Raw genomic sequence first — 12178 nt, 5'->3', positions numbered from 1 at the left:
ACTACCTCAAGGCAGAGGCAACTTAGAATCGATACCATCATTGAAGAACCATTTTCCCCATGTCATCCATAAGGATATTGCTTAGGAGAGAAATCATTCATAAGGGAATAAGTGTTACATCCTTGGACATTCAAATAAGCACTAGAGCAACTTTGGTCATAGTGATTATGAAAGTGACCTAGTCCAAATGCGCTAGGGGAACACTAAGGTTAAGGCAATCTAGTCCTATTTATAGAACTTCAAGACCTATTGTGCACATCATTGCGTAATCAACACACTTGGACTCTACACCTAAGGGCTAACACATCTGCACACTAATGGTGTGGATTGTTAGTCTAAGATGCCAACTCTTGGGACATGGTCATGATCCCGATTTGCTACTATTTCCCAACCTCTGAGTGAGCCTGTTTCGGCTCTATGGTTGGGAGTGGAGTCTGATATCCATTCCCTTATGCTCTTTCTCCTTGGCACTACTCGCATCATGTCTCATGTGCATATTGGATCCTAGGGGACTTTCACATGCCATAAAAGAAAAACAAAAACTGCTTGGTTAAAACACACACTATAAATATCACACATAAATATATGCTTACAATCCTGTAAGCAAATAGCAGAGTTCACAATGGAGATAACAGTGTGTGACAGACACAAATAGTGAACAAACTCAAAAACACAGAGAATGAAAGAATGATGAATGAAATACAATAGTAATAAAATGACCTCAGGCTTCCATGTCTCTGGGATCGAGGCTGACAAGACCCAAGGTGTGTCGGTAATATTGGACTGGCTCAAGCTGAGTGAACTATACTCAAGCTCAGGTGTGGAGATGGCCAGCAGCAGCTCTGGAAGGAGGAGGAAGAAGGTGCCTGCACTGACCAGGCTGATGAAGGGTGGCAGTCCATCAATAGGATCCTCAAGGGAGTAGGCAGCACCCTTCATGGGACAGGAAGCAACATTTGGCCAGCAATGGAGCGAGTAAAATACAGTCATGCGAGCAGCAAGACATTGGTTTAGACTCCAAGTGTAGAGAAATGATGGTGGTAGCAATGGAGGGAGTGAAACACAGTTCTGCCAGCAGCAGGAGTTTGATGATGACTATGGACAGCAAAATGCAAGGTCTACTGGCTGCAAAGCAGCTCAATCAACAGATGAGGTGAATGGTGATATCCTCAGCTGGTAGGTCATAGGAGCAGCAAGAATACAGGCTGCACTGCTCTGAATCTGATGGCAACAGCATGGCAGCAGCTAGTGACAATCCTGCAGGACAAGTGATGTCCTCCAAGGCAGGGCAGCAAGCATCAAGACTCGAGGCAGAAGGTTGGGCTCCAGGGTGGCACCACCTGACAGCAGCGTGACACTGGGCAGCATGGTGCTATCACCAGACAGCAGAGTGGCAACTCCTCAAGCTCGGTGGCACCTCCTCCAGGGTGTGTGGATAGGCTAAGTGTGAGATGTTTGATAAGGAGCAGATAGGCAAGACTCAGAGAGGAGTGCAATGACTCAAGTAAATTAGAATGACAGCCTTAAAGTGTGAATGGAGAGTGATGGATAGATGCCCACAACAGGTCCTTTTATAGGGGATTTTGGGCATTTGTCCTACTCATAAAAATAAATTCATTTTACACATAACTCCTCTTGAGACTGTTTTAATGGAGTGAAATTAGGCATACATGTTTGATGGCTAAACAGACTCATCTCATGAGAGCTACCAAATACACTTAAGCGGCACATATGCTTATAAGTCTCATCCCAAAAGGGCTACCACACCCACTCTATAACAAGCTGCAAATGTTGTTTAAAAAAAGAGATTATCAATGCAAATGTATTCTTCTGATAGACTCTACATAGACTGTTTCCAGGAGTTCCTTTGAGCATTAATTTGCAGGAAAGAGTAATCTACACATTCAGATAAAGCAACTGTTTGCAGGAAATCCTTTGAGCATTAATTTGCAAAAGAAAGAGTAATCTAGATATTCAGATAGGAATGCAAATGTAGTCTTCTGGCGGACTGTAAAGTAACTGTTTGTAGGAATTCCTTTGACCATCAATTGAAAGGAAAAAGTATTCTGAAAAGGCAGAGGTAAATTGTTGCATATACCTCAGGGGCCATCCATCGATATGTTCCTGTTTCAGCAGTCATTGCTCCATTTTGGGACTGAAACCGAGCTACACCAAAGTCTGCCACCTTGACCACCTGGTGGAATTGAGGCACGTAAAAGCACCGCTATTTCAGCTCTTAAAATGACTCTCTTCATGTCAAACCCCATAAGACTTGAGAATTAACTTGCTGAAGGTGATAGAAACATATTTGTTAATTGTTTTCACACAATGTTTTGATTCCTTAAGACTCAGGAGCTGTATGCGTAGTTCAGGGTATATAATTTGTAGTTTAGCTTTATGATGCACAAAGCATGACAAAAACAGTTATGTAGAAGACCAAATCGAGGAATCCTTACATCATTTTCATCTAGCAGTAGATTAGCTGCCTTCAGATCTCTGTGAATAATGTTATTCTGGTGTAAGTAGTCCATTCCTTTTGCAACGTCAAGTGCAATGCGCAGAAGTCTGGGCAGCTGGAGAACACCTTTCTGCTTGTGCAGGTAGTCATAAAGACTGCCTCCAGCCATAAACTCTGCAAACAACTAACAAGGTGTCTCAAAGCTAGGCACTCAGTTTTATGGTCCTGGTTGATTTCCAGATATACCAGGCACCCCTCTAAGCATAGTTAAAATACAAGCCCCTTCCAGCAATAATACCAGAAACATCAAGTTTAAAGAGGAAACAAAATAGACAACATTCTCCTAATTTAGTGAATCCAATTCAACAAATACTATTAAAGCAAGAAGTTTCTACTGACAAGCCATTCAAATATTTTCAGTTATCATGACACAGGTTTTCTGCGGCTAAGATTGAAATTTTTCTTTTACATGTCTTAGACTTTCCCACAAGATCCTTGCTTGGCTCTATCCTTCCACTTGACCAGATTTTCTCTTAAGCACACACGTCTCAATTATCATTTCCAAAATCTATTGTATGGTACATGCAGCTGGGTAAACACCTCTACAATAATCTACCAAGGCTGCAACCTCGACTATGTTAGCGCTGACAATGAGACTTTTCTTTGATATGCTCACATCATGACTGGATTACAGTTTCTTCCATATGCTGTCCAAAGGCAAACCAAATGGGCATAGAAGAATGGATTATGGAATAGTATGGTTGGATGCCCAATGTGAACCATAGAACATTTTTTCATACTCTCAAGCACAACAATATAGTCCATTATACACATTCTAGCAACACCTCTTAAACACACACACACATTCATACATAAAGTTTGGATTCCCCATGCCGAGAGGAGATTGACTGCTGTGGTCATTCGTGAAACCTGCAATTTCTGCATCAAAGAAGAGATGAATGGCTGTCTCCAAACTTGGGCTGCTCAATAGAGAGAGGAAACTCCAGATAGCCAAGATTGAGTCTCTAAAATAATCACATACTCCTTTACCAAATATCGTTTTTTAATAAAAGGCTAATTAATACTTCAGCCATTACTCATAAGTGAGCTCCTTTGTTGACCAAACTTAAGCTAAGGTCTCCACTCGAGAGTGAGCAGCCTATCAGACCTCAAGCTCCCAAAGAGAGAGGAAACAAAGCTGGTCGAGTCTTAGTATGCAGGTGACACAATCCTCTATGTGGAGGATGATGAGGTGACACGAGACAGGGTGAGACTTGCAATGGAGATATTTTGCATAGCTCCGAGGGTGAGAATCAACTAAAGAAAGTTTGTTGGTTTTCTCACAAATCCAAAGTCTAGCATTGAGTGGGGCATCCACTTGCATTTCAAATGGGTGAACAAGGGACAAACTATCCTCTATCTTGGTTTCCACATGGGACTCGACATCACCCCAGCCCAACACTTTCTCCTAGTATTTGACTCCATCGAAAGGAAGTTGACCTACTTGAGCATGGCCCGCCTCTCCCTAGAAGCATTTCAAATGGGTGAACAAGGGACAAACTATCCTCTATCTTGGTTTCCACATGGGACTCGACATCACCCGAGCCCAACACTTTCTCCTAGTATTTGACTCCATCGAAAGGAAGTTGACCTACTTGAGCATGGCCCGCCTCTCCCTAGTAGACAGGGCCCTAGTAGTCAAATATGTCCTCTTAGCGACAACTTGGTATATCACCTCTTGGTGGTGTTTCTCCTTGCCTTGTGTGGCCCAACATCACTGTCTTGTTTAGAATTCTTTTCGGTCTAGTTTGGATGGGTCTAGGAACTTCACGGCCAAGTTGACATTGGCACCTATCATCCGGCATTGCCTTAAGGGCTAGGGATCATCAACCCACAGTATCAGAGTTGGGCCCTCCTCCGCAAGCTAGTTGCGCATGGGCTAACGCCGGGGGGGCAAACATGAAAGGTCCTTCTAAATGAGGGCCTTCATCATCTCAATGGAGAGTGGAGGCCGTCCTTGAGATGGATTTTCATGTCAACCCAAATCGCCCCACCTAGATCTTTCTTCTTGCGCAATCTGCTTCACGTGTGATAGGGCCTACGTAAGGCCCTAATTCATAGGCCTCCAAATTGTCAGGAGGAGACAGACCACCAGCCAGTGGTTTGAAACCCCCAAGTTCGAGATTATGACATGATCTAGATTGGTGAGTGCCCTCACATCTTGTGGACCAGCTAGGAGGCAAGCCCTACCCGTACTATTAAGAGTGTGGAGGGAATTTTACAGGCTAACTGAGCAGGCAATCTTACAGAAGACATCTAGCTGCCAGCATGGGGTTGAGACTACGAGGAGAGACATTGAGGCAACAATCCCACAAGACAAGTTGGACCCCCCGTTCAAGAGTAGATGCTTCCTGGAGAGGTGTGGACATCTAGGTTTCTACCAATAGGCATCCCCTTACAAGTGTCATGTAGAGTGTGCGGTGCCCCCAATGACCTATTGTTCACATTTCAGACTAGTAGAAGGCTAGCCCTTCACAGAGGCCGGTAAGAGGAGGAGCTACTAGTTGTACCTTGGATGAGGATTCGTGTCATCAAACTCCAAGGGAAGACTTGGCTGTTGGACTCCTACGCACCCTAGAGTTAGATCAAGAAATGGCAACTTTGAATTTGGGAGAGCCAACCTCTTGAAGAGATGGAGTGGAAACCTCCAGACTGGCCTTGGCCAACCACTACGATTGCCAAGAAGCCCTCGGGCCTCATGGCCTACACAACATAGATCCGAAGCACGTTTTAATGCAGGAAGACATGGATTGGACACCCTCACATAGCCAAAACTAGGCAAAATATAGCATTACGGAAGCCTTCCAATGGACCTTTTGGCAACGCTTGTGGAATAGTTGGAGGCCACAAAGGGTATCAAATTTCCTATAGCTACTGGCACATGGAGGATTGACGATTGGGAGTTGGCTAGTTCAAAAGCAACAGGATGGATGAAGTATGCAAGTGTTGTCCATTGCACTACTTGGAAACTCCAAGCAATGCAATTCTTCGCCGAGTGATACAAAGCCTAGGTTTTATTTCTTCTTTTTGTTTTTTTTTTGTTCGGGGTGGAGTGTGTGGGGTTTGTAGGGGGGTAGGGCTTTGCGACATAGCCGCATTTGTTAGCAAGCAGTTAGCCAACACTACCACTCAGTATATAAGACTAAGATGCATGATACTATTCTTCTTATCAAGATAGGTTCATATGCCCAACAGTAGAGCGTTCGAAGGTATGAAAGATTATTGGGACCCTCGCAGTTATATATGCCACTTTGACATAGCTCTAGACTTCAATCATCCAATCCTTCGCGGCTACTGGGATCCGATACAAGGTGAGTCTGGAGCTCATAAGAAGCTCCAACACCACTTCCTGCACACCTAGGGTGGTCATGATATGTTCTTCATGATACAAGCAGCCACAACCCAAAGTTGTGATACCCTCCTCATAGGTGGCTTCTATCCCCATTCCCCCAAGATTGCCTTGAGAAACTTGTATACATGAATCTAGCATGACTTTTTATCAACTCGAGCTAGATTATTGAGCACATGTACTTCATTGTCAATTCTTCTGAGAATATAGCTAGACAATTTTTCATGCAAAAAAATAAAACAATTGTCATAACATAACAAAAAAAGAATTTGTGTCCTTTCTATTATTTTGCATATTTAACTGTTTATTCAATGTGTTCCCTTTACACTGCTAGATAAAGAAAAGTACATTAGAGTTGGCCATTAATAAGTGGTCACAAGCTATGGTGAACCCATGCAATGGATTAAAGAAAAAATAGTTTCTCACTTCTACCAATATAAACCCATTGGATACCTATGATTAGAGCTCAAGTATATCAGATCAAGCTCGCACACAAAAAGGATTAGTGTTTTAAAGTGTGGGCTAGATCTACCAAAACAAACAATTACAATCATCAAGATTCCATGAACATGAAATATTTATACAATGTGCATAAATAGGTTGAAAGTTTAAAATAAATATATCTTTGCATGGAGACTCGTATGAAGATTTCAACATTGTTTTGCAATGTACCAATAAAGAGCTTTTCATATCAAACCCATATTGGGGTTCCTAAATTTTAGGAGCCTTAGATTGGTCTAAAAATACTAGTCCTAAAAAATAGAAATGATATTCTAAAAATAGTAAGTTTTGTGTTTCGGCAATGCTTACTAAGTTTGCTTGCTTCTATTCTTGATAGTACTCGGCCCAAAAAGGAATGCCTTAGAAAAAAGATAAGTATTAAAACACTTGTCACACAAGCTTCTAATTGTCCTACCACTTGTCACACCTCATGACATGTGATTGGACACTTGTGTTGCTCCACTTTTCCCCTTTGCACTAGCTTTTCCCTTTTCCCTATAAAGAGAGCTTGTTTTTTCTCATTCTATATCAATTTTATTGGTTGTTAATTCTTATATAGCAACTGGAGATAACCTAAAATTTGCCCCATGAATCTAGATAATCATCATCATCCTCCTCCACTCCTCCATTGTCAAATACCTTCATATTCCCTATTCTTTTGCTACTATTTTATAGGATAGAAATCTTGTAAATTTATTACAATCCCTCCTCCTCAAGCTCTTCTTCGATGCCAAGAACAATAAACAAGCCATATCCATGTATTTCTGCTCACCAATGGAGAAGGGCTGATTTTCCCTCCTATTCTCATCTCATAAAGAAATCAATAGTTCTTATTATATAGTAAGCAATATATATATGCATGTACATCTTTTTATGATCTTATGACAAAAAAATTTATTCTCCTCACTCTTTGGTTGATCGGAACTGAGCTCTTCCCTAAAGGGCATAGATTGAGCAAGAATAAACTCCTTCAAGGGGGTTGCCCATCTTCAACCCTCAATCTTGTCTCCATAACCTTTATATTTCCATGGCTGCAATTTTCTAAATACTTGTCATATTCAGCTTTAAGAATTATTCTCTCCATTTCTTGCAATATTAAGTCTTAAAAACAAACAAATGTTACAACTATTAAGCATACTACATTGTTCAACCATTTACATCAATATATCTTTTCTAGTAACCAAGCATATTGCCATTACAGCATATATTGTCAAGGTATTCTTCGTACATATCTCCAAGTAACGAAGCACACAATTGGTACTCATATTCTACCAATGTACAATTATGCATACTAGCAATGTATATTTTTCCAAGATGGAAATTATTGTTGTTGGAAGTTAGCAGTCAAAAGCCCACCTCTCAAGTCACGTGCCTATGTTACAAGTGTCAAATGTTATAAGGCTCCCAAATGAGAAAAAGCCATGATCAACATTAGGCATTGGCAAGACTCCCAGTTTAGGCACTAGAAGGGGTCTAACCTTGAAGACGATATGTTTACGAGATGGTCTATGTAGTATGTGGACTTGACCATGTTGGGGATAAAGGCACATGTGCATAGGCTGCCTATGTATTCACTACACTAACAATACCCGCACACTTGTACACTACAAGTGGCAGGCGCCCATCACTGTCACTTCATTCTTTATTCTTTCAATGACTAAAATAAGGGAAGCCAATCACACATGGTGATTGTTGGAGTTCCCACACCTTGAGTCTCTCTCTCTTGCTCTATGTGCCATAGTTCACACCTCCATTGCTTCCACTTGCTCGTGCTCTCACTCATGCTTCTCCCTTCAACTGGTATCAAAAACCTTGAGCACTTCCGACTCTAATACCATGTCAAAATAACTAAGTGACCACACAGAGAATAGGGTTTGCAACGGAAAACACAATGTGTGTATGGCAAACATTGAGAGAGAAAAGAAACACAGAAGATAATGAAAGATGAATCATGCTAATGAAGTGAATCTGATACAAGGGTGCCGTAGCACAAAGGAAGCCTTGGAGTGCAAGGAGACTACCATCGAAGGGTGAGGAACCTTTGAATCTACAAACATAAGGATGAAGAGTGGTACCTACGAGCAGGGAGACAGCCGATGAATCCTCCGTCTACAAATGCAAGTCTGAAGAGGTGATGCCAGCTGTTGGAGTGACCTCAAGTGGTGTACGAGCAGCCAAGAACCAAAACACAAGGTGGTGGAGCTGCTGAAATGAGTAGAAGCTGACGCCAAGCTGCCAAATCAGCAAACACATAATGTGGAGTGCCGCCAACAGCTGGATGATGGTCGCCAGGTGAAGAGGAGCAAAAACACCATTTGTCTGATGACAGCAGCAAGTGGAGAGATGACACCAAGCTGTGGGAGTGACTCCAGGAAGAGAGGAGTTGACGCCAGGAGTGTGTTGACTAACGCCAAGTGGAGAGAGCACCAAACGTAGGGAGGAAGGGCTCAAAGGAGCTCTCACCAACACTGGAGGAGGAGTGCCAACTAGAAGAGAAAGGAAGCAACCACCAAAACACAGCCCCAAAGATGGTGGACGCTGGCGACTAATGGTAGGAAATGAAGGTGATGGAAGGAGAGTGTCAAAAGAGTGATGGAGAGAGAGTGGGAGTGACGGACTAAAGGATTAGCCATAAGAAATAAATGAGAGAGTGGCCTATAAATAGGCACAGTTAGTCTAGGGTGGCACCCCTTTTTGGGGTTACAAGCCCTAAACGCAAACCCTAAACGCAAAACACAAAAACGGAAAAATGTACAGGTAAAGGGTGAAGGGTTTCTCAACAGCCCCCTCCCCCCAATCTCACCGCACAAATCAATTTACAGCTTGCTCATATTCTTCAATCTTCTTCAAGCCTCCATCTTCTTCAAGCACCCTACTCCCTCTGTTCCCCTCTCTCTCTCTCCCTCTTCCTCTCCCTTTCCCTCACCACTTCCAAATTTCTCCTATCCCTATCTTCACAGATCTCTACATGGAGCTTGAGGAGATTGATCATCGAGTCTTATACACCCGTCAGGGGCGTCGAGTTATTGCTCAAGTTGCGAGCACCAAGACCACCGTTGCACCACCCATCAAGACCTACGTGAGGCAAGGCAAGGGGAGTTCCTCTACTACACATGCAATGGTTGCAGTCTACATATGATGCTCCAATTAAAGAGCCTGAGTATGATGATGACGGGAACATCATCAGTGATAGGGACTTTGGTGAGGTGTCTGAGGTCTCTTCTAGTGAGGGCGAGTCTCCATCTTCGGATGTCTTTGGGTCTTATGACGCGTCCTCATGAGTGATGAGACATTTTGTATTTGTCATTTAGAGTCTTTTTATGGGTATTAAGTGATAGCCTAAGCATTTGCTATGGCAAAGTCATTTTGTATCTGTTTCTTTCACTCAATCAAATAATTTATGGTTTACCTGACTTTAGTTTTAGGTTTCGACTGCTATATGGCCTTGCAACTGTTGTCTAAACTCAAATCCATGGAAGCTTTGTGCTTTCCATGATCTAATTCTTAAGTTGCACAATTTATATTTGTGTGGGCTGATTTTATATATAATTTTATAAGTATTTTTAAAATGAACATACAAAACAACGTGTTATAATCTTAAAAATTTTATGTACGTACTAAACCGCACATATTCACATACCGAACATATCGCACTAAATGTATGAAACCACCCATATTGGATGGCATAGATATGGCAAGTTTTTGTTCAGAAATTGCATATTAAGACATTGAGACATGAGGGTGTCAAGTCCGAACGCTTTGATGTAGAGGATTGGCTGAATTGGATGAGTTATGTATATCTGCCATCCTTTTGTCACTCTCTAAGCAGGTGTTTAACAATCTGGCCCCCTTGAAGAATTGCTAGTTCATCTCAATTGGCATGATTACTGCACTACAAGACTTTTAGGAAGGATACTACATATTCTAAAAATTACACCTTACCCCAAGTAGAAATATCAAAGCTTTTCATGTTGTGGGCATGAGAATACCCATCCCTACTACCCTTTAGAATGAATTGGGTATTTCATAACCTTACTGTGTACCTGGTCTTTATCATTCCCAATGCATGCTACACATACAAACAAATCGGTCATTATGCTGAAGAATGTGGAAAAAAATAGTTGCAATTCTCTTTTTCACCATGACTTCCTTCAGCAAATGATGTTGCCTAGTGGATAAAATCATAGTTAGAAGGTCCATCCTAAACATGCTATGTACAAACAAAAACTTTAAGCTTTCCCCCCTCTTTTTCGAAAAACACCATGTTTGATCTTAAAATGCTGCATGACTCTAGCACATTGGTGGAAGGTCTCGGTCCAACCCTAGATCATCCAAGAACTCGTCCACTGACTTCACTATGCTAAACCCTAAAAATGACAGCAGCAGTTTGCACCCTAAATCCACTGAACATTCATTCCTTTGGCTGTGGCATTGGCCCACTCCTCTATTCCTCTCATGAACGAGGTAAGTTCTTGCAACATATCTGTCCCAATTTGAGTTTATTCACAACAAAAGTGCCTTAAAAATGCTCTACTGCTTAGCTCTTGGAGAGAAAGGGTAGACCTCAGTCCAAAAAAATAGATTTACCAGTCCAAGAAGGAAGAGAGTAGAAAAACGGCAGTAGAGCCTACTGATAATGAAGAACTAAACTGATCCCAATTGCAATTATGACTGTTCCAACTGCTGCCATGTCTTGCATGCTACAGTTGCATCTTCCATAGCTGAAGTTCTCAAAATCTGCTCCATGGCCAGGCGAGCCAAGGGGATGGGGCTGTGCGAGAAGGTTTTGCACCTCAACATCCTCAAGTGATGTGTTTGCTTTCTCCTCTCCATCCTCTATATTGTGACTCTGTCACCAGGCTGTCATTGTGCTATGTTTGCTGTTACAGCCACCTAGACTACTGCATTTTCAGCTTCCAATCCTCACTCCTACTATCATTCAGTTGTCTATCATCATCAGTTTGCAATCAGCCATCTCCAGTCTACTATGTTTGGCCTCTACATCCCTCATCTTCTCTAGAGATTACTTTGTCTTCAGCTTCTACTGCTGCATGGCTATCTTGACTCATTCTTCATCAGCATCTAGGCATCGAGCACAAGTAGTTTGCTGCACTTCTGTTGGACAGCTCTTCGCTCTTTGAGCATCCTGTGTATCACAAGCCACATACTTTGTTTGTTCATAGAGTTCTCAGCATTCAATTCCTTCTTCATTTGCATTTTGTCAAAGTCCATTGTGTTAGCCATGTTCATATACTCCATGATTTCTTTACAAAGCCTCCCCCTCTCAGTCTCTATCCAAAAGAGGATGTTGAACTCCTACAAGCACTCATCCAATTCCATGGCAGCATGCCCATCCTCAAATGATTGATGCCCCCATATTTGAGCAATACAGAGTCTGAGATAATCTGTGTGAATTTCTCTTCAAGCTAAATGAGCATTAGTAGATTGTTGGTTTCAAATGTTAGAGAAAAGATCCATGGGGTGGGTGGGCTGCAAATTAGTCAAAGGAGATCATTCTAGGGACAACTCCCATACTTGTGGATCATCCTGTAGTGTTAATCGTGACAAAAGATAGAGGCTTGATTCTCAATCATACTCTCCCTTTTTCCCTAGCTCACTAGTCAGTTTGATTGGTCTATGGTTGAGCAATTATGTCTGACCTTGGACTGGATCATAAAATCATTAGACCATATCCTATAATTTTGCTAAGTTTCAAGCACAAAACCATGATCGGAATATCTGCACACTGTTCTTCCCTCATTATTGTTTCTATGGTTGATACTTGAGTTATTGAGGCCATTTAGGATCTT

General features: G+C 42.0%; 1 protein-coding gene across 3 annotated transcripts in view; it reads right to left on the bottom strand.

Moving 5' to 3' along the window:
- LOC148010001 (serine/threonine-protein kinase STY46-like) overlaps positions 1 to 12178 on the bottom strand; it is a 120018-nt gene that overhangs the window by 34626 nt on the left and 73214 nt on the right. For all 3 annotated transcript variants that reach the window (XM_087672706.1, XM_087672705.1, XM_087672707.1), the window contains 2 exons: positions 2457 to 2632; positions 2099 to 2194 (listed from right to left, as the gene is read on the bottom strand). In XM_087672706.1, the coding sequence (XP_087528832.1) occupies positions 2099 to 2194; positions 2457 to 2632 (272 nt within the window). The remainder of the gene's footprint in view (positions 1 to 2098; positions 2195 to 2456; positions 2633 to 12178) is intronic.

Source organism: Lygodium microphyllum, chromosome 30 (genome assembly GCF_053477565.2).
Source record: "Lygodium microphyllum isolate KBCC chromosome 30, Lygodium_microphyllum_v1.1.10, whole genome shotgun sequence".
In the NCBI taxonomy this organism is placed as follows: Eukaryota; Viridiplantae; Streptophyta; class Polypodiopsida; order Schizaeales; family Lygodiaceae; genus Lygodium; species Lygodium microphyllum.
Note: the sequence above shows the minus strand (reverse complement) of the source record. Positions and strands in the feature narration are given on the sequence as shown.